A 24,327-nucleotide genomic window follows, 5' to 3' on the forward strand; every position below is an offset into this window, starting at 1 on the left:
GTTTTCTGGTTTGTACCATTTCTCTCCTCTATGTAATAGGAGGTGTTACTGACAACATAAACTTTGCTGCTGATGTGATGAGGTTAGATTTAATCTGGATCTTGTATCCATTTAAACATGTGGCAGTTCCTTACACCACCCAATAACTAGATTTAATCTATAAATTAAATGAACAATACTCCCTGTTGTCATTGCCAGGATGCATCTTTTCTCGATTTGCTTTTGGTGGTCCTGCGAGTTTCTTCAGTCTGGAAACTTGGTGCTTCTGAAAAATATACTTGTGGGGCGAAAAACTAGTTAGGCTGTGCCAAATATGCTTGGTATGACTCGGAGCTTCATGTTTGACCAAACCTAAAATAAAATGGTAAGAACTCCAGGACATATAAACATTCTCATCCTGGTGATGCTTTTTAGCATTCCTGTACTTCTGTGTGGTGTTCACAGATTGGCACTCTGCATGTGGTCTCTCTGAGAGATTGTGGACATCACTAGATGTCGCTGGGTGCAGTGTGGGGGAGGCAAAGGTATTGTTACTTTGGGAATTAACATGCACTCCTAAATTCATGCCATTGCTCAGCTCAAACATATTTGTGGCTGAATACATTTGCTCTTTTAACTCTGTGACAACTTTACCTACGATTGGAGTGTGTGTATACAAGGCTATTGTCTGTTCCCCTTTCCCTGAGGGCAACACGAGTTTCTTTGTCACAATGGGGGCTGTGAGAGTGGATTCTGCAGAATCACTCTCCTTCTCAATGTACTGATCTCCCCCCTTAATCAAAACAGTGCAGGGGATATCTTTCATTGCTCCTGCCTTATTTGCAGTAATGTGCGCTTTGAGTATAGGTACATCATGCACAGTATTACATTCTCTCTCTATTACAGAGCCCTGATTAGCATCTGTGACCATTTTAGACTTTGTAGTCTGTTTGTGAATGAGCCTCTCTGTGGTCTCATCCCTGCTCCTAACACCTATGCTGGGTGCTTCTGTGATCCCTTCATGAGAGATCTGGGCAGTTTGTTCACAATCTGCCAGAAAATTTACTTTTGTCTCAGAATTCATCTGAGTACACTTCTTAACCTTTAGGGATTTTAAGAAGGAATGCACCTTTGCATTCATTTTCAGGCATGCCCTCTTGAGGCATGAACCTGATTTCTCTCTAGATCCTAAAGTAACAGTTTGGGGCATTTTCCTGAATGCTACTGCAACTTTATGTAAATTCAGCATTGCACACGTTTTGCAATGCTATATTTATATTTTGTACACAAGATATCCTCCCAATGAGAGTGTCCGGATTCTCAAAGTTAACTCTAATATCTGGTACTAATTATCATTTATTTGGAAATGCTCATTTCCATTCTATTTTATTATAGGCCTTATAATTATCATGTGCCTATTTAGTAACATACCCCACTGTGATCTTGCAATGTGTCAGCAGGCTAACCAACCCTTGTGCTGAGCCTAGTACATATAGTATTAGTTAAAATATCAGTTCTGTTCTACCAATACGTCATTCTAGGTCTACAAACAATGCAAGATAAAAATACACAATAGTATTACGTTTTCCTAGATACATCCTCACTGTGATTCTGTAGGTTAGGTAGCCAGCTTCACGCATCTGCTACTCCTTATAAATATTATAATCATACAATCAGATACCAAAATGTACAAGTCCCGTCCGTGGTCGCCATTGTTGAGTTTTAGGAATCATATATCTCTCTTATCCCAATAATGGTTATTGAGATTGAAATATGATATAAAATATATTTATTATATCTGGTATTGATATAATAACATATATATTTGACGTCTGCAATTATATTCTAATAGACTTTACAATACAATATGCAGAGTACTTGTCATAATTTGATTCCCCAAATATGAGAGTTCAAGACTTGTAATTTTAGCTCAGAAAGTCTGATATTTATTTACAGGCAAAACAAACCATTACAGAATACATTAACACAGTAATTTATGTATATGCTATTATATATATAATAGCATATACATAAATTACTGTGTTAATGTATTCTGTAATGGTTTGTTTTGCCTGTAAATAAATATCAGACTTTCTGAGCTAAAATTACAAGTCTTGAACTCTCATATTTGGGGAATCAAATTATGACAAGTACTCTGCATATTGTATTGTAAAGTCTATTAGAATATAATTGCAGACGTCAAATATATATGTTATTATATCAATACCAGATATAATAAATATATTTTATATCATATTTCAATCTCAATAACCATTATTGGGATAAGAGAGATATATGATTCCTAAAACTCAACAGATGACAGAGCTGATATGTGTAAAAATGTTTAAAATGAGGATGTACAAAATGGGGTTGGCTTTATTTTCCACTGACTGGGTTTGTAGGCCATGTGGTGAGGGACACATTTATGGTTGTCCACATATGAAAGCACTGGTTTTGCCTATTACATTGACCATAAATAATTTGATTGTGTCTTGGATCTCAAACCCGAGATGTGTCTTGGTTTGAGATCCAAGACACAATCAAATTATTTATGGTCAATGTAATAGGCAAAACCAGTGCTTTCATATGTGGACAACCATAAATGTGTCCTTCACCACATAACTGAGTCTAAGGATGACTTAATATTGTTTTCTGAATTTAAAAAGTTATAAAAAACACAGGTGGAAATTTACTAAGATGGGAGTTCTATTGTTGTGGGCAACCAATCAGAATTTATTTAGCAACTTTTATAAGATAATAGACAGGATCTGGTGCCTTTTTGACACCAACCTGGAGCCTGAATACCACCTGGGGCATTCCTTGACAACAACTTGGCACCCGAATACCACCTGGGGCCATTTTTGACACTGATATGGGGGCCCGAATACCACCTGGGGCCTTTCTTGACTCTTACCTGTGACCCAAATACCACCTGGGGCCTTTTTTACACCAACCTTGTGCCCCAATACCACATGGGGCCCATTTTTTACACCCTCTGGTGCCTGAATACCCACCTGGGGCCTTTTTAGACACTGCCCTTGCACCCCAAAACCACCTGGGGCTTTTCTTGACATCAACCCCACTCAAATACCACCTGGGGCCTTTCTTGACATTGACATTTTTTGAAGCTGTCTTTGTGCCCACATAGCATCTTCGGCCCTTTTGACACCAACCTGGAGTCTGAATTCCACCTGGGTCCTTTCTTAAAAGCAACTTGGCGCCTGAAAACCACCTGGGGCCATTTTTTACACCAAACTGGTAACCCAAACACAACTTGGGGCCTTTCTGGACATGGACCTGGGGCTTGAATACCACTAATGGCCTTTCTTGACCCTAAACTGGTACCCAAATACCACTTTTTTACACCAACCTGGTGCCCCAATACCACCTGGGGCCATTTTTGACACTGTCCTTGCACCACAATACCACCTGGGGCTTTTCTTGACACTTTCTTTGTGTCTTTTTTACACCAACCAGGTGCTCTAATACCATATGGGGCCTTTCTTGACAATGTCCTTGTGCCCACATACCACCTGTGGCCATTTTGACACCAACCTAGGCCCAGATACCACCAAGGGCCTTTCTTGAAACCAACCTGGCACTCGAAGACCACCTGAGGCCTTTTTTGACTCTGAACTGGCACCCAAATACCACCTGGGGCCATTTATGACCCCCCCCCCCCCTGGTGCATGAATACCCACCTGGGGCCTTTTTCGACTATGTCCTTGCACCCTAATACTACCTGGGGCCTTTCTTGACACTGTACATGTTCCCACATACCACATGGCACCTTTTTTGACACCACCCTGGTGCCCTAATACGACCTGGGACCTTTCTTGACACTAACTTGGTTCCTGAATACCACCTGGGGCCATTTTCTACACGAAACTGGTGACTTGAATACCACCTGGGCCTTTCCTGACATGGACCTGGTGCCCTAATACCACATGGCGCTTTTCTTGACATCAGCCTGCCGCTTAAATACCACCTGGGGTCTTTCTTGACATGGACCTGATGCCCGAATACCATCTGGGGCCTTTCTTGACACCAACTTGGCACCCGAATACCACCTGGGGCCATTTTTTAAACCAAACTGGTGACCCTAATATCACCTGGGGCCTTTCTTGACATAGACCTGGTGCCGAATGCCACCTGAGGCCTTTTTTTTTATACCAACACGGTGCCCTTATACCTGCTAGGGCCTTTCTTGACACCATCTTTATGCCCACATACCTCCTGTGGCCATTTTGACACCGACCTAGGCATGATTACCACGGTTGGCCTTTCTTGACACTGACCTGGCACCCGAATACCACCTGGGGCATTTCCCAACACTGTCCTTGCACCCTTATACCACCTGGGGCTTTTCTTGACACCAACCTGCCGCTTAAATACCACCTGGGGCCTTTCTTGACATGGACCTGGTGCCCGAATACCATCTGGGGCCTTTCATTACACTGTCCTTATGCCCACATACCACCTGGGGCCTTTTTTAAATCGACCTGGAGCCCGACTACCACCTGGGGCCTTTCTTATTTATTTATTAACAGTTTCTTATATAGCGCACACAGATTCCGCTGCGCTTTACAGAGCATAGTTATAATCAAAAACACATAACAAATTACGGTACTCTTTACCTAGCAGGGCGCCCATCGCGGGCATCGCATGTACATCGCTTGCCATTTGCGATGCCCGCGATTTTCCATTGAAACCCATGTTAAAATGTAAATCGCGTCGGTCGCATCGCATGCGGCCAAAAAACCGCATGCGATGCGACCAACGCGATTACCGCGATTTTACATAGGGAACAATGTTAAATGGGTCAATTGACCCGATTTAACATTGGGAACAATGTTAAATAGCCCACAGACCCCAAATAGCCACCCTGGGCCCCCCCACGATCAACGTGAACCCGAAGCGTGGCGAGCGCAGCGAGCCCGCGAGGGACGGCGGTACGCGTCCTCCGACCGTTTCATACCCCCACTATCCACGTCGGCGTGGAGTTGAGAATAGATAGTGTGGCGAGCGCAGCGCGCCACCGAGCCCGAAGCGTGGCGAGCGCAGCGAGCCCCGTGAGGGGACGCGGATACCTTCACAGGAAAACGCATCCCTTCACGGGCTTCAGTATCCGCGTCCGCTCGCCGCGCTTCGAGCTCGGTGGCTCGCTGCGCTCGCCACACTATCTATTCTCAACTCCACGCCGACGTGGATAGTGGGGGTATGAAAAGGTCGGAGGACGCGTACCGCTGCACTCGCCACGCTTCGGGTTCACGTTGATCATGGGGTGGCGTTAACAATTGGGGGTGCCCAGGGTGGCTATTTGGGGTCTGTGGCCATTTAACATTGTTCCTAATGTTAAATCGGGTCAATTGACCCATTTAACATTGTTCCCTATGTAAAATCGCAGTAATCGCGTCGATTTTTTGGCCGCATGCGATGCGATCGACGCAATTTTTTTACCTGCGATGCCCATGATCAAAATCGTGGGCGCCCTGCTAGGTAAAGAGTACCCAAATTACAGTACAAGACAGTTTAGGACAAGTACATGGTTGTTTTTTTTATGCTTTTTATTGAAAATTTTCAAAGAATAAACATACAAACAGACATCTGTCAGCAATATTGTACATTTTTTGAGAAAAAAAAACAGTATATGTATCATAATCATACTTATTTAAAGGGAAATTACCATGTAATACAAAACATAATGAAAACAATTTAGTCTTTCGGTTATTTGACATATATAAGATTATGCATCTCATCCTATATTTCCGGTAATACCGACCTTACATTTATTGAAATCCACGACTTGAGACTGTATCAGAGTAATACAACAATGGTCATACGACGAGGTATATCTCGAGAATGTATGCAACAAAAATATATAATAGAGTGCGTTGTATTATGCACCTTTATACTATACCCCAATTACTGACAAACAAAATATACCAGAAAAACTTTCAACATAACAATGACAAAGACGCACCGGGTAAAAAGGGGGGGTGAAGAAGGGGGGGGGGGAGAGCAAGGTCAGCTATAATTATAATGTGTAAATCACATCTTATCAGTTTCTGAAATAAGTTAAATCTAAGACACTCCTGGAGAAAAGATGATAGAAATACATATAATGTGTAAACCTCTACGGCATTCACTCACTGGGGTGTATCACTCACTTCGCGGAATTGAGATGGCCTTAAAGTGTGACTTGGTATCATTATCAAATGTGTTAATGAGTAATCGCCATTTACTATAAAATGACCGTGTCCCGTTTCGAGGGTCCAATCTAGCATATTTCCACTCATAATATACCATCCGTAGCAATCTTTGTTTCAACATTAGTAAAAATGGGGCAGACTTCTTTGTCCAAAGTAAGAGTATGCATTTTCTTGCCACGGTAAGTACAGTTATAAGAAGAGGAATGGAGCTTTTTTCAACCCTCTTTCAGCGATATAACGCAACACCTTAAACCAGGATTTTTTAAGTTTATAGCAATCCCACATGGAGTGGGCATAGTCTGCTTTAGTGACTCTGCATTTCATGCAGTGCCCTTGTTCATCTGTTACCATAAATTTTCTACGATGAGAAGTGATATAAGCCCTATGGATGGTCCTAATGTAAACTTCCTGATAGTACATTGAAGTCAAGGATTTCCTTGTGATAGTTTGTAGTTTTGTAACATCTTCTAAGTTTCGTATAGAAGGAATATCCAATTTCCATCTGTGTAGCAATGATTCCAATTGGGAACTAATTGAATGGTTATATGTTATCAGGAGTCTATATAAGTATTGTAATTTATATGAGTGCAAGAGCAGATAAACTAGTAATAGGTCAATTGTCTTTGCTTGAGACAGTAAAGGTATTTTTGTAGGTAAAGGGCCTAATGAATTTTGTTTTTGCACGAAATGTCGGATTTGAAAATACATAAATCTGTTATTATTGGGTATTGCATATTTCTCCACCAATGCTTGAAAAGAAGAGACACTCCCACCTGGATCAAACACCTTATATGAAGTATCTAAGCCCTTACTTTATCTCTCCAGGTATTAAACCATTGGTTTTCAATAGAGGGTATAAAAGACGGGGTTCCCCACAGTGGAATAAAATAAGAGCTTCTTACATCCCTATGCATTTTTTATTAGTATTAATCCAGACTGCATATGTGTCTCTAAATAGAATATGGGTTTTTAAATCTAAAGGAATTTCAAATTTACTAATCTGGACTAGTGCTGCCGGAGCATATGGAGCACAAATTGCTCTATCTAAATTTTTGTCAGTGTAGATTGACTTGTTTAGCAGCTAGTCGCTAATGTACCTAAAAAATATAGCTGATGTATATGCCTGTATATCCGGATATCCTAGACCGCCTTCCTCTTCTGGGGACTTTAATTTAAGTTTGGCAATCCTAGGGCGTTTTTTACGCCATAGAAATTTTGAAGGCAGCTTCAACCTTTAGAATATCAGAATTCTTCAATGCTATTGGAAGCATTTGCATGTAATAGGGGAGCTTCGGAAAAACTATCGATTTGTATTACTGCCAGACGGCCTAGCAAGGACAATGGCATTTCATTCCACGCGACTAGTCTTGTGGAGATTTCTGACATTACTTGCAAGAAGTTAAGATAGTATAATTTGCCCAGGTCAGCAGTAATTTTTATACCAAGGTACTTAAAATGTGATGTCACTATAGCGAACGGAATATTCAGTGTCTTTAAAATATCTGGATTAAACTTACCTAGTGGTGGTAACTCAGATTTAGACAGATTTATTCTATATCCAGATGTTCTCCCAAACCAACTGCAATATTGCTGGAATAGTATGTATATGATCTGAGATAAAAATTAAAGTATCATCAGCGAAGAGCGCTATCTTCAGGTGTTCCTTGCCAATCCTAATGCCCTGGACATCTGAAGAGGATCTAATTGCCACTGCCAGGGGTTTTATAGCTATATCGAAAAGGAGTGGGGACAGAGGACACCCCTGACGTGTACCTCTTCCCAATTGAAAGGGGGACGAATATATACCATTACAAGCTACTATCGACTTAGGAGAAGAGTAGAGGGATTCTATGATTTTTACAAAGACAGAAGGGAAGCCAAATTTTTCTAATGTGCGAACCAGGTGGGGCCACAATACTAGGTCGAAGGCCTTCTACGCATCCTACAACAACACCATGTTTGGCAGCCCATCGGACGCAGACAAGGCCCCCGACCCCTGCACCGCAGCCAACACCCGACGCACATTCACTACGGCATGACGCCCTGCAATGAATCCCGTCTGATCCTTATATATGATCATTGGTAATATCGCTTTCAATCTCTCTGCCAATATCTTAGTGAAAACTTTGTAATCGCAATTGAGCAGAGAGATTGGTCGATATGATGCAGGTAGTCCTAGGTCTCGGCCTTGCTTGGGGAGTACTCAAATAATGGCATCTGAGAAGTGGATCGGTAGTTGCCCAGAGCTAATTATATGATTAAAACAATCCGTTAAAGCAGGGGTGTCCAAACTTTTTGCGACGAGGGCCAGATTTGGAGAAGTGTAAATGTGTGGGGGCCGACCATTTAGCCTGACATTCTTTGAATCATTAATCACATCAGAATGGTCCCCCACTCTGCCCCCATTCACTCTATGTCCCCCAGCCTGCACCCATTCACTCTGTCCCCCAGCCTGCCCCCTTCTCTTAATGTCCACCAGTGTCTCCATTCATTGTATGTCCCCAAGCCTGACCCTCCTTCACTGTATGACCCCCATTCACTATGTACCCCACTCTGCCCCCATTCACTTTATGTCCCCCAGCCCTGCTCCCCCTTCTCTGAATGGCCATTGCTGCCTCCATTCACTGTATGTCCCCCAGCCTGACCCTCCTTCACTGTATGTCCCCCACTCTGCCCCCATTGACTGTATGTCCCCCACTCTGCCCCCTCCCTTCTCTGTATGTTACCCAGACCCTTGTGTGAGCCAGAGGATGGAGAGGCAAAGCAGGAACTGCAAGGACAGGAGATGGTTGGGCTCCCGCTGCCACCCTCCTCCACTCTGCATGTTATGGGAGCAAGCTTCCCCCCAAACACTGCTGTCACTGATTGTTGAGGAGGGTGATATATAATTGCAGCAGCGGTAGGATGCCAAACACATCTGACTGTGGCGGCCGGCACCTCCTCACTGCAGCAGACAGCAAGGTAAAGGCGTGCTCGCCGGGGGCCCACCTTTAGTGTCCTGTGCTGTGCTTCCCACATCTGATGCTCTGCCCACTTCCAGCTGGAGGCTGCTTCACATGACAGCACGGGCCGCATTTGGCCCCCGGGCCTGACTATGGACATGCCTACGTTAAAGGTTGGTATAATTTTTCGCCCATTATCTTATAAAATTCATTTGAGTATCCGTCAGGACCTGGGGCTTTTGCTAGTTTTAACTGGCCTATCGCCCACCTCACCTCTTCTAAAGTTATTGGAGTTACTAATGTCTGTATAGCTGAGTTTGGGACCTGTGGTAAGTCCAAAGTCTCCCAGTAAGAGGAAGGATAACAGGGTAGAGGCGTATTTGATTGTGATGCATTATTAGTCAACTCGTCTGGGAGAACACCCGGTGGTGTGTAAAGAACTTGATAGAAAATTTTCATTTCTTCCACTATCTGAGTATCTGAGGTTGTCATAGTTCCATCTACCCTTTTCAAAGAGTGTATTGTATTAGAAGTCCGAGGTCCTCTAAGCAGGTTTGTTAAAAGCTTACCAACCTTATTATCAAACTTATAAAATTTGGAATCTACATTAAACAGATAGCGGTCTCCCTGCATTTGCAGGTATTCTTCAAAATGTATTTTAGCTAATTTATACTCTTCTTTATTGCGGGGAGATGGACTAAGTTTGAATGTTTTAAAAGCAGATGTCAATTTAGCTTGCAATTCTAAGTATGATTGTTTTTGTTGTCTTTTAAGTCTGGCCATATATGCAATAAGTTCCCCACGTAATACAGATTTTGCTGCTTGCCAGTATATTGCAGGGTTAGGGCTAGAGCTAGAAATATTGTCGTTGTCTAAGCAGTAATCGGTCCACACTTTAAAAAGTCTGTCTTTGAGCTCTGGGGATTGAGATAGGTGAGAGGCAAATCGGCACATCGGCCTATCCATTGGTTTTATGAGTTATATTTATAACCATTGAAACAAGACCATGGTCAGATATTACTGGAGGGGAGATCTGAACAGAGGAAATTTTGGGGAACAGAGGCTCAGCCAGTAGGATATAGTCAATTCTTGACCAGGTGGAGTGGGTAAGGGATAAGCATGTGTACTCTTTCTCAGTTGGGTTTATAGCACGCCAGACATCTATTAATTTTAGAGAGTCCATGATATAAGAGACATTAATTTTTGGTATCGATATTTGTCTTTTCGGAACTGGGGTTCTATCCAAGAAATTCGAGACAACCGAATTAAAATCTCCACATATGATCATCGTGGATAGATCACACACATGGAGTTTGGAAAGTAAATCTATGAAAATAGATTTTCTATATGGTGTTGGAGCATACAAATTACATAACGTAAATAATTTACCATAAGCATTTATACAAAGAATGTCATATCTACCCTCTGGGTCAGAAATCTCTGAATTAATCTGTATGTTCAAGCTCTTTCTTGCCAGGGTAATAACTCCATGTGATTTTGTGTTAAAAGATGCCGAACCTAAAACTGTCCAGCCGAGCATATTCAGTTTTTTTTTTCCAGGGGCATAAGATGTGTCTCTTGTAAACATGCGATTTCAATATTTTGTTTGGTTAGGTACGTCAGTATTTTGCGACGTTTAGCTGGAGTGTGTATACCTCTGACATTCAATGAGCCTACACATAGAGACATCTATCAGGATAAATAGGATGAAATGCAGACAACTGATAATAATTCAAACCTCGACCAAGGAAAGAACATGAAGGATAGGGGAAGACAGGACAAAACACACAACAAAAACATAAGAAACACAAAGATATAGCCAGCTAGGCACTGAGAAAAAATAGGACTTCCATACAGAAAATAAATCTAAGGTTACCAGTTTCGCCACTGCCCACCCTGCTAGAAACGGAAAACATTTAAGATTGGGTAGAAAATATTAACTTTTTGAATCCTTTCTCAATCTTTGCTTACAAGAAGGAACAATGGGGCAGATGTAGTTTTAAGCCTGGTGAAGAGATAAAGTGGAAGGAGATAACACTCCAGCCAATCAACTCCCAACTGTCATATTGCAAACACAGCTGATTGGCTGGAGCATTATCTCCAGGTTATCTCTTCACCAGTACCTGCATGATAATGTACCAGATTAAGCAATGCACTGTTGAAAAAACACCATAGTCCTGTGCAGTATAACAGAACATATTATAATGTATATATCAAGTGCACAGTATGCACAGTATGCCATTTAATCCCTAGAGAAGGGCAGTGGGGCCCACCAGCATTGTCCCTTGTGGACCAGTCCAACCCTGTCTATCACAATAACCCAAAATCACCCAAGATTTTAATGTGAAGCACAGGAAGACGTACAGGATTCAAACAAGCTTGAGATTGTGAAAGTTACCAGTCCATATTGTACATACTGTATAATAAGCTCAGGGAATGAAATTCATTATCAAATATAGGGATACTATCCAGGATTTTTCCCAGTGGGTTGTTGACCTGATGCTCTGTGTATGTGGAGTGGAATAGTAAGCATTGTGCTATCTGGATTTACCGGGGTCATACTGTAAAATGACATTTGTGACAGACTGGCTGCCATAGCCTGCCTGTTATTGCAAAGTGACCTGCAGGGCCACTAGGCTCACAGAATATTGTACAGAAATTAAATCATTTCTTGCATGAAGTATGGGAATCTAGAAGACTGGACCTGAGCTGTGACTTGTAAATCATGTTTGTACACAATGGGCCTAATTCAGACCTGATCACACGGCTGCAAATTCACACAGCGGACGATTATCTATACACTGCGCATGCGTCCGGTTTGCAGTATGCATGCGGGAGGCCATCCTGCGAACACCTGCAACTGTTTCTATGCTCCCGCCATTCGCAAGCTGATTGACAGGAAGTAGGCGTCTGCGGTGGAGACCGCTGTTTAGTGGGAGTGCTAAGAAAAACGCAGGCGTGCCAGAAACAATGAGTTGCGGCCAGTGTAAAAATCATCACATGTTGAGCCTGTTACAAAGGGTTTTGGACATATTGGCATAGATCAGGAATGGGGAACCTTCGGCCCTCCTGCTGTTGTCGAACTAGACATCCCAGCATGCCCTGCTACAGTTTTGCTAGTTGGCAATGCTAAAACTGTTGCAAGGTATGCTGGGATGTGTAGTTCCACAACAGCTGGAGGGCTGAAGGTTCCCCATCCCTGGCATAGATGTATAGCTGTACACATCCATTCTCACAGTGTGCACATTGATTCGCAAGCCAGGGTTTCACATTAGCGCGGTGGCGGCTTAACTGAATGCTGGCTACAAATTTTCAGCAGTTTGATCAGGTCTGAATCGGGCTCAATTGGCGATGTTCAGTCTGGCCAATTATTGTCAGACTGCGAATGTGCTGTGAGATCGCTCGCAATGAAGAATTGATGCAAAACACCATTGACAGGAAGTGACCATTGGAAGTGTTCATGGGGAGTTACAGGGAGTGGTTAGAACACAAAAGTGTGTCATGACATGTTTAAGGGGGATATCTGCCGTCCAGTCTGTGATCATGTATACAAAATAACATGGCGTCAGCTTTACTACTGTCTGATCCAGTCTGTGTAGCCACAGCCAACCTCGATGTTCTGCTTTATTGTGTATGGGCTGCGAATGTGTACGCAATGACGAATGAGTTTACAATGGCTCCCATGGGTGTCTTTTTATTCCTGGGAGGCAGCTTCACTTGTTAACATTAGCGGCTCCATAGCCTAGTAAATTGCAATTTCATACGCATACAAACATGAATTAGGCCCATAATCATAATTCATCATTTGACAAGTTATTAACCAGGAAGCCAATCAGAAAAGGCCTGTTATCTGTTATTGGCTATATATTGTAAGAAACTACAAAGCTCATCCTTCAGATATTTGAATGCACACAAGCCACAGTATCACACTGACTTTTTGGATAAGGGATTTTAGCGGATTTCTGAATATATTTTTTTCTATACTTATTGTTCCCCTGACGGTGCCCCGATGTCCACAGTGACCCCTGGCATCCACAGTGGCCATCATGATCCTCTTCAATGCCCTCCCTGGTCCCAGGGATGCATTGTGCAGGTGCTCCAGTGACAACTCCAGTGACTCATGTCAACCTTTTTTATTTCGACTTTTGCTTGTTTGAACCCTTTGACCCTGTCGACATAATGCATGTCGTTATTTTCTCATGTGTCAACCTAAAGTTGTTGATCTATATGGTGCAGCACACTTATACGGTATCCATATCGACCTGTGTGGAAAAAGCGATCTTTTTCATGTTGACCTTTTCCATGTCTACCTCCTAACCATGTCACCCCAATGCATTATGACCTTTTTAATACGTTGACTTTTGCCTGTCAACCAATACCGCTATTGGCTGACAGGCAAAAGTCAACGTATTAAAAAGGTCATAATGCATTGGGGTGACATGGTTAGGAGGTAGACATGGAAAAGGTCAACATGAAAAAGATCGTTTTTTCCGCACAGGTCGATATGGATACCGTATAAGTGTGCTGGACCATATAGATCAACAACTTTAGGTTGACACATGAGAAAATAACGACATGCATTATGTCGACAGGGTCAAAGGGTTCAAACAAGCAAAAGTCGAAATAAAAAAGGTTGACATGAGTCACTGGAGTTGTCACTGGAGCACCTGCACAATGCATCCCTGGGACCAGGGAGGGCATTGAAGAGGATCATGATGGCCACTGTGGATGCCAGGGGTCACTGTGGACATCGGGGCACCGTCAGGGGAACAATAAGTATAGAAAAAAATATATTCAGAAATCTGCTAAAATCCCTTATCCAAAAAGTCAGTGTGATACTGTGGCTTGTGTGCACCTATTGACTGTCAACCTTAATTGTGTCGACCCTATAACCCACATAAGTCTTGGCACCCATGCTGCTTTCTCAAGGATCTTGAGAAAGGCGGCTGTGACCGCCGAAACATGTTGGCAGAGAAGTGAGTGCTATTGTTTTCATTTATTCCCTTCACTGTTTTTGTGGCTATTGGCCAATGTGGCCACACTGTAGCTGATTTTTTTATTTCATTGTATTAAATGCACTTTTATTGAGACCAGTCCATTTTCTTTAATATACCCACATGCCTATGGGGTCAAGCACCATTAGGACGGAGAGCTCTACCCAGAAGAACCCTGAAGTACCTTAACAGAGCAGCGAAGGAGGGATGGGGCTAAGGTTTAAGCTGGTGTGCCAACCCCACTGATTGTGGTATCCCCATAGAGCAAGGACTGTGCACATGGAGCCAAGCTGGGTGCAGAGACCCTGAGGGTAGTCCTAAGCAGTCCAAAGCCCCGATATACATTGGGAACTGCCTTGTTCCCAGTCTCCCTCCAAGTCCACCTTTAACAACACTCGGGCATCAATTTAGCTAACTGGACCCTGACATTATTATATGCAGTAGCAGGGCAACCCATGCATTGAGACCCCCCTTTTTTGTGTGGGTGAGCGCAATTTATTAGTTTAAAAAAATCTGAAATTTGAAACTTGGACCGCTCATTGGCAACTTTCTAGTTTCGCCTATGCTAGCGACCCGGTTTTCACGTTTTACACGATTCTAAGAATTTATTGTAATGATGTGTAATTATTGGCAAATGTGTTTTACATATTGGGGCCAATTCTGGTTCATTTGCAATGAACCAAAAAAAAATCGGCCCCTGTCCTGATAGTCGGGGTTTGCGCATGCGCAAACCCCAACTGCAAATGGCTGTGGCGGTGTACACTGTTGCCATGCTGTTCGCAGCAGGGAGAAAGGAGGACAGGCGGGGCAGTGATGGGACATGGGAAGGTCCAGCGTTTCATGGGCATTCCCATGATAACGCTGAGCGTTCCCATGCAAATGTAGGCGGGACAAAGTGTGCCGAAGGGGGGGACGACACATGCTATGAAGTGTGCTGGGGCGGGCACTCTAGGGCTCAGTAAGCTGTGATCTTTGCAGCTTACCGAGTCAACCAGAATCAGGCCCATTGTCTAGTGTGCACCTGGCTGAACAGATGCCGCTTGTGGTCAGATGTCCTCATTGCTTGTTTTTAATACAGTTCAGAGAAAAAGTCGGTACTTATGTAGTATCTGGGTGTCCGATTTTGTGATTGTATGCCTTACCTTAAGGCATACAATCAGATGCGATGCGATGCGATTTTGCATAGGATTTAATGTTAAGAAGGTCCTGTTCATTTCCCCCAAATCTTGACCATCGCATCACATACGATTTGGTCGCATGCGATGCGATGCGATTTCTAAATCGGACGCCCAGATACTACATAAGTACCAAAAAGTCACTTATAGAGAAAACCACCTCCAGCAAATGTATCCGCCCTATTCAGACTAAAAATATATTGTAGCTCCATAGGCAAATGCAGGAAGGGGGGGGGGGGGGGGGGTTCCGATCACCAGAACCCCCCCCCCCCTTTTTGAAAAGTGCCATAAATTAAGACAACAATAGCACCGGTATATAATATGATCAATAGAGCTGCCACCACGTCATGCAATGTAAGGGCCAGAGCAGAGCTCTCTAGTGTACCAGCCCTTTCTTCCACTCTATTGTATATATGGATCTGAGCCCTCAAACATTGCAATTGACCAGAGAGCAGCTGCCAGGAGGAAGAGACAGGACCCTGAAGTGAGAGATTGTGAGCTTTGAGCTTGCAGTACTGGGTTTATTATGTTTGTGTATTTATTTATTATATGTTTAACCTTTTCCTGACCACTTATCTTATTTAAATGTGTGAAACAGCCCATATTATAGACAATCTGTACTGATAAATATTAATACTGTATTCCATACAGTATCCAGTGTATAAAAATACTAATGATCAGGGCTGTTACCGCTCCCCCAGACTTCCGTACTTACTCCAATGCGCTGCAGAGTGGAAGATTTTTAATTACATTTGGAAACCCCCCTCTAAAAATCCTGCGTTTTCCACTGAGCACATATTAAGATGACTAGGACCATGTGAGCTTATCTGTCAGCTGATAAAAGGAAACCATATAGATAGAGATATACATGATAACAATCAGGCTAGTGTAGTACCATCAAATCTGCATCATAGAGCAAGGGGAAATACAGACATGCTTGGAAATCAAACAGATATTTCAGTCAGATGATCTGAAGTGTAGGAGTTAACAGTAATTGAGGAGGAATTTCAATCTCTTATTCCATGATGAACTTTCACATCCAGATGCATGAAACAGAATACATCTCCATAATGCAATTCGTTTGTACATTTGGTAAAAGGGAGAATGTGCAGTTATACCTTCATTACTGGAGTAAAGCCTCTGTACACTATAGGCCTGATCAGACATGTTAAGTTGCAATCTTCGTTGCTTACTAAGTCCCAGAGTGCCCCCCCGCCATATCCCCTCGCAACAATGTGAGGGGGTGTGTAATGAAAACACATCACCTCGCATGTGCTTGCTCAGCAGAATAATTCGATGGTCAGCACCCATCGAATGATTTCTTCTTGGCTCACAAATATAAGACTTTGGAGACTGACTTACATTTGCTGGCTCTGGACCATGGCAGGTGGCTAACGCCCTGTGACATTAGCCGCCTACCCAGGACACACTGCGTCACAGCCGTATGTGCAAGAGAACGCCCATGAAACGCTAGGTGTTCCCATGTCTCAGCACAGTCACCGCCCCCATCACTGTGCAAGCGCCATGCCAACTATGCAGGTCGGTGAAGGCGCCCACCCAGAAGCCCTGCACATGTGCAGAGCTCAACGTCGGTCCCCCATGCGAACACGCGGGGGACCGAGCAAACTAGAAATCAGTTGACTGAGGGGAGAAGTCGCATGCAATGTAACTCAACAACATGTAAAAGCAAGTATAATAGAAAAAAACAACAACATACACCTAGTATCAGAATACATGTAGAGTTTATTGTAAAGAGAGTCAGACTTACACAGGAAACAGTTCCGAATGGACCATGCTGCCTTATAGCAGTAATAGTAAATGAAATAAAGGTTACCGTCCCCTTACCAAATAATAAGACTGTAGTACAGTTATAGTGATAGGTCTCCTTGGACTACTATGTATGGATCAATTTCAACCAATCCCTACTCTAATAGTACAAACACTAATGTGTGCACAAGAAAACTGCTTACCGCTAGTATCCCAATATTAATGACTGCATGCTACATAGTTCAGTTAAAATATGGCACAATGGGCACCGCTTCCCGCGTTCTGACCTAAGGAAGCTACTGGGAAGCTAAGCACACACTGTCCTATGAAATGTCAGCCCCAGACTGGCTAGCTTTAAGATACTGAGTATAGTAATACCCGCAGTCTCTGTATCTGCTACATCTACACATATTTTGAAATGTTGGTTCTCTTTTAAGGACATAAGTGGTTCAAGTTGCAGGAGGCACATCAGCGCTTATCGCCGGGCCATACACAAACGGCAAAAATGAGCTGCTTTCAGCTCAAAATCACCCGGTGAGTATGGACCTTTACAGCTGACCCTGGGCCAGGCAGCCATGCTGCCCGCTAACATTTTGATTACACATTACTAAATTCCTGAACTTCAGGAATTCTGACATTTCCTTATTTAAAATCAGTATGCAAAGACAGTTGTGAATTTTTTTTAGTATACCGTACAAGACAAAGACAGTCCACTATCTGATTTAAGCTATATTCACAAAAATAAAAATACAATTAAAAAAACACTGTACATCAGGGCATAAAGTATACACACAAATATACATATAATAAATAAAATATGAAAAGGTGTAAGGATATTGAGGATTACGCTGTGTTGTTTTCTATAATGCAAGTGTAAAATAACATTCTATTGGTGATATAGGGCCAGATGTACTAAGCTTGAAAAGTCATAAAATGGAGAATGATAAACAGCCAGCCAATCAGCTCCTACCTGTCATCTGACAGGCGGTGTTTGAAAAATGTCAGGTAGTAGCTGATTGGCTGGTGTTTTTTATTCTCCATTTTATCACTTTTCAAGCTTAGTACATCTCACCCATAATCTTTTAACAAGTGCATGCTGCAATTCAGTGGTGTGTGTGTATATATTAAACAGTTGGGTCTGGTGGAAGCATGGGATCATTTTAGTCTTCGATCATCGTCTCCTGAAGGGTATGCTGCTGTGAACACACAGGTCATCTGAATGGACACAGGTGGCTCTTTGGGGTATATTTATATTTATTGCTCCTTGAAATAAAACTTTTTAAGCTCAACTTAAAAAAAGTTTGAAAACCACTGTTCTGCAAAGTGAGGAATCAATTATGTTATTAGTTACAATGTACAAAACATAACACACAAGGGCAGGTCCACACAGATTTTCATTCCCAAAGAGCCTGCGACTGATGCTGTGGAGGGAGCAGTCAGACAGTGTTGTGTACATTCCTACTAGTAATTTTTATGAATTAATATTTGTCATCAAGTAACAGAAACAAAACTCTTAGTAACAGAAATTCATGAGGTCACATGTTCTTCTCAATATGAACACATGTGGTGTACACACCAGGATGATATGGCCCAAAACGAGTCAATTTAGATACAATCTCGACCGATTGTATGTAAATTGGCCATGTTTTGGGCCATTTCAGTGGCCTTTTGATGCGATCCCGATCCGATGCGCGGCCCTGCGGGTCGGTCGGTCTTTTCTGAGATCCTACCTGCTGCAGGTAGGATCTCAGAACCGACCATTGCAGTGGGTGGGGGTCGTGATCGGATCGCGATAACATCAGCTGCATTTTCGCGGGGTGTCAGCGGCGCCGTCAGCTCATGAGCGGGTCATACGTTCCTGTGACGACTCGCTCACGAGCACCATCGTCCCTGTGTGTACCGGGCATTAGAAAGAAGCCACAAATCACTTTATCACTGCAAAGTGACATAAATCTAATATTTTACAATACAAAAAAAATCTTTTCTCAACAGATTTAAGGAAGATACTAGATTTTCATTGCAATGTGATTTCAGTAACATTGTAAGGCTAAAATGTCCACATAGGCACAGAAACATCAAATCTGTCAATTATGGTATATTGGGGCTAATTCAGTAGTGGATGCATATCTGCAAAAAGAGCAGACCGGGATTTTAGCAGATCTGCCCATGCACGCACTGGAGGCGGTGAACTGCAACATCGGTCAGCGGAGTGATGGGGGGTGGTGACCAAGCATTTGCAGGGCGGAGACAGACCACAGCTGCATGACATCTCACCTTGCCCAGTGCTGCGTGCAAACACCCAACCAACCGCACACACAGCATAACGTCGGGAGTTGTTATTTTGCAAAAATTCGAATTACTCATGCTGAATGAGGGCCAATACAGTATTGGTAAGAGAACAGAACACATTTAGATGACAATAAATGTGTAGCGATAGGAAGTAACTTTCTGGGAATGTCACAATGACTGGAGCCTCACAACCGGTTTACTTAACACAACTGGCTTTGTTAGATGCCTATTATGTGTAGGTCAGGGTTTCTCAAACTCAGCTCCACATATCTGTCCCTATGAGCTATACCTAGAGCCAATGCATGTTTACAACAGGCTTGCACATAGCAGAATACAGTAGAACTTGATTAAAAGGAATTCTATTTGAAAGATTAATTGTAGCCGGCAAGATGAAAGATGGGAACATCAGCTGTCAGCAAACGGAACCTTGAAAAGCCATAGAGCACTTCTTATGACAGCTGAGACATTTCACGATAGCATAGCAAGACAGGATATTATAAAAGTACAACCGTCTTTCTGCAAAACATTAAATATCCTACACAGCCTTAAAATGGTTTGCCTTGAATCTGCCATAAAGCCTTGTACACTGCAATACACAAGTCAGTTTTAGGCTGTTACTACACCAACACAGAAAGTTCTTCACAGTCCAATATAGTAAATCGCTACTGCAGTAAGGAGTCAATTACGGCGTCTGGTTTTGCTGAACGCTTCCTATTGAAAGGAAAAAGCAGAACATTAATAAATCACATGTAAGGAAGGGGAATCACACTGCACTGTGTATTGGAATCTGTACCAAGGAGCAGAGCACGGAGAATGCATTCAAATGAATGGAGCCTCCAAAACATTCAATATAAAATCACATTTCTACATAGGATCTAGGCAAATGTGCATTAAGGGGCTGATTCAGAGCCATATGTACGTGTCAAAATTTGGCCCTGTTTTCTATTGTAGGGGATCTTTGCATGTTCAGACCCCCTGTGTGAACACCTTCAGTGAGTATCACACTCGCCAAGGCATTTGTATGGGCAAGGGGCAGCGCCAGGGGAACGCCCAGTGTTTTATGCCCCCCCCCTCACAAAAACGCTGGGTGTTCCCCTGGGAAAGCAGGTGTGGTGCTGCCTGCTCGGAGCGGACAGCAGACGTCACATGACGGCAGCGCCTGCCCCATTCTTGGCGACCAGCGGCGGAAATAAAAGTCAGTTTAGACTGACTCTTATTTCCGAAGGGGAGATAAATCATTTGATGGTCGGTGACCATCTAATGATTTCTCCCCCCTTTGGCCCCATTCGAGGGGATGTGTTCTCATGCATGGAAGTGAGGGGATACAGGTGGCGCTGACCTGTTTGCTAGGCTGCGAGTGTACGCAGTCTAGCGAACAGGTCTGAATTAGGCTCTAAGTACAGTTCTGTCTGTTGCTGGTTAATTACACGGTTTGACCAATTATGTCTGGTCACTGTACTTTGCATGCTGCGTCTACGTATAGTACTGTATCATTTATGGCAAATAAGTCAAAATAAGCTGAGATTTTTTTATAACTTTCCTGTATCATTTTAAGCCTGTATTCTGGTTAATCTTGTTGGTTATCTAAAACAGCAGCAGGTGGGTTCCCACTGTTGTTGTTCCATTTACTCTCTCAGGACAAACATCTAGTCAGGCTTAAGAGTCCTAGTGCTAGTAACAGATCCAATGGTGAGCCACTTTAACATAAGACCATTAACATCGTTCAACATTCAATGTACTGTAGGCCATTTTTGAATAAAATTAAAAAAATTACAATTAATTTAACCATTTAGACCAGACTGTTTGAATGGAAAAAAAAATTTGGACTGCAAAAAGGTTAATTACCAAAAATAAAAATGTAACCTGAGGAGATACTGTATTATACCCCTTTCACATTACAGCTAAAACACGGTATATTGCCGATTCTGAAGGGGTTTAAAACTGTTCTAGCTGTAATGTGAAAGGTCCAGAGTAAATTTACCGGTTTTAGAATAACAGTAATTCAAAACAGGTTAAAAACACGGCCCTACCCGTTTCAGTGTGTAGCGTGAATGGCTCGGAAACGGTATTTACAAGTCATGAGCAGGTCACAGAGGGTGATAGGCTATCTCCCTTGTGATCTCACCAGGCACAGGCAGGAAATAAACAAAGAACTTCAGTCTCAGTGCATACTGTGCAGAGAGAGACTTTTTTTTACACCAGTGCATACTGTGCAGGGAGACTTTATTTTTACCTTATTTATTTTTACTTATTTATTTTACATTTTTCCCACCCCCTCCTTTTTAAGCTGTAAAATAGGCACTCCAGCATTTTCTGGGAGTGTCGCCTAAAAACGCAGATGGGATCGGCTTTTCGGAGTTAGGTGATCGCAGCTCCGAGTAAGTAAAGTCTTACTCGGTGACTGCGAACAGAGGGGAAAACCATTCAATGGTGAGTGATTGTGAATGGTTTTCACCTGTGTGCACGGTTCTGAACGTATAAGCAGCCGTGTAAGAAGTCTGTGGCGGGGCAGCGTTTACCTGAATACTGGGCTAGAAACATTCGCAGCCCAGCGATCAGACCTGAATCAGGCCCATAGTCCCTTTCCCTCACACACACCTTCTGCCAGTTTTAGGTCTTGATTTTCCTTTAGATGTTCTTGGTCTCTCCAGCTTCATTAAGGACTGACGTAGGCTCTCCTCGGTATAAGCCAAATACACGTGGGACAAGTCCACTTCAAAAGGCTGTGGGAAAAGCAAGCCAAAAACAATCACATTTCAGACCAGAAGAAAAGCCTAACCTTCATGCAAGTTACCCTAGAATAAAACTATAACCAGTCGACGTGTCTGCCTATTTGGGGGCTCTATTATTGTAAAAACAATAAAAATTACTGAATTTAAAACTATAACCAGTCACATAGACTATTATTTTATTTAGTATGTTTATAAAAGACTAACTCCACCCTTATCCTAACTCTTAAACCCCTTTTCCTTAAAAAAACAACAACTCTGTTCTCTTCACACCTATGCTCATAGACTTCTATTAGCAAAGCCATCTATACAAACTCTGGGAAGCTTCCCATAACTTGCCTTTTACACATAAGGAAAATATGGCCAAACTGCATATTAGCTTTAGGTCTAGAGATACAATTGTGTTGATCTTGGAGGCACTTGTCCATGCAAAATATAGCTCAGATCTCTCCATGCAGCCAGATGCGGAATGTGCTCGGAACGTATACAGAACATTACTCTGATCCATGTGACACCAATTGTGGCTGCTTTAGAACAGAATCCATGTTTCATACAAAACCAACATGTCGCCCTATTACTTTCTGCTATGTTGCACACAAAACAAACGGCTCCACACATAACAATCATCTTACATCCTTCTCCTTCTTGTCTGGCACAGGCGTTTGCTTTCTCATGTTGTTTCCAGTGTAGGCTACACATTTCTTACAAAGAAAAAGAAAGATGCATGGGTTACATGTACTTCGCATCACAAACAGTTATTAATACAAATGATGTTACAAATGTCATACCAGCTGCCATTCTCCAATATCTTCATTCCAGTGGACATAATTTTCAATCATGTCCTTAAAATAAATAAGAGAAAGCAGGTTATACACAGACATTTAGCAATTGTATGTAATACAGCCTTCCTACTCAGACAGGGACACATGTATAACAGTTACGTTGTGTGTAATATAGACATGTGTTTTATGTAGTTGATATCCTGTGTTGGGGCCTTCCTCCTTCCAGCAGCTGTAACTATGGTCTCCTGCACGCCGCCATTCCCATCCTCACATTACAGCACTTGCTCAGTCACATGCACCTCTGTCCTTACTAACATAATCACACAGGTGGGCTACTACGGTCCCCCATATGATCAGTAATTGTTACACATAGACAGGACACAACATTTCTAGAACAAACATTGCAATAAATGATTTAAACCATTCAGGACTGGTGGCGGTGTATGACTAGGCCCAATTTCATGACTATGGCCCTTATTCAGATCTGAGCTCAGTACTAATTTGTTCTCAATATGGGCAAAACCATGTGCACTGCAGGTGGGGCAGATGTAACATGTATAGAGAGAGTTACATTTGTGTGAGTTATTTTGTTTCTGTGCAGGGTAAATACTGGCTGCTTTATTTTTACACTGCAATTTAGATTTCAGTTTCAACTCACCCCACCCAAATTTAACTCTCTCTGCACATGTTACATCTGCCCCACCTGCAGTGCACATGGTTTCGCCCATTTTGAGAACAAATTAGTACTGCGATCAGATCTAAATAAGGCCCCATGGGCGTAATTCAGCATGGATAAACTAGTCAGTGAATATACAGATTGAGTGTTTATCAAATGACTGCACATGCATACCGTACACGTTGCGCATGCGCGAGGGTGAACAGCGTCTATAAATGCGTATGGATTGTAAACACAATCCCCCCCTTGCACTTTGACTGACAGGAAGCCAGTGTTAGGGGGTGGAAACTTGGAGTGTTCTGTGAGTATCAGAAAAAACACGGGCGTGCCCAGGTGTTTTCAAGGAGGGTCTTGGACATCAGCGCTGGCCTTAATCAAACTAAGAGGCAGATAAATGGAAGCCTCAGAGCTACTCAGATTCTCACAGACTGTAAAACCCTTTTGATGGTGCGTATGTATCTGTGCGGGGATAGCGATCTGTGAAAGTTTTGCAATTTATTTGCATATTTTCTGTCTGGCCCGTGGCTATATACTCCCAGACCGTGGCAGTTTTTACCTATGGGAAGCAGGACTGCCCATAGGTAAAAGATCACAGGTGGAGCTAATTAGGTCACCTGTGATTCTGCGTGGAGACCTGGAAAACATGCACTGTGTGGGGTCCTAATGACGGAGGTTGAGAACCACTGCTTTAGATAACAGCGTATTAAATATATATACTTTTAATCAATGTGTTCCAGACATATTAGGGACACATGCATGTTTCTAATAAAGCCATGAGGAGT

At 42.7% G+C, this 24,327-nt stretch overlaps 1 protein-coding gene across 2 annotated transcripts in view; it reads right to left on the reverse strand.

The window, feature by feature from the left end:
* Positions 1-17,025: 17,025 nt before the first annotated feature.
* The window catches only part of KIF3A (kinesin family member 3A), a 70,002-nt gene continuing 62,700 nt past the window's right edge, over positions 17,026-24,327 (reverse strand). For both annotated transcript variants that reach the window (XM_083181938.1, XM_083181939.1), the window contains 4 exons: positions 22,876-22,929; positions 22,720-22,788; positions 21,957-22,081; positions 17,026-20,069 (listed from right to left, as the gene is read on the reverse strand). In XM_083181938.1, the coding sequence (XP_083038064.1) occupies positions 20,021-20,069; positions 21,957-22,081; positions 22,720-22,788; positions 22,876-22,929 (297 nt within the window). In that variant the 3' untranslated portion in view covers positions 17,026-20,020. The remainder of the gene's footprint in view (positions 20,070-21,956; positions 22,082-22,719; positions 22,789-22,875; positions 22,930-24,327) is intronic.

This window comes from Crinia signifera, chromosome 4, assembly GCF_055691185.1.
Source record: "Crinia signifera chromosome 4, ASM5569118v1, whole genome shotgun sequence".
In the NCBI taxonomy this organism is placed as follows: Eukaryota; Metazoa; Chordata; class Amphibia; order Anura; family Myobatrachidae; genus Crinia; species Crinia signifera.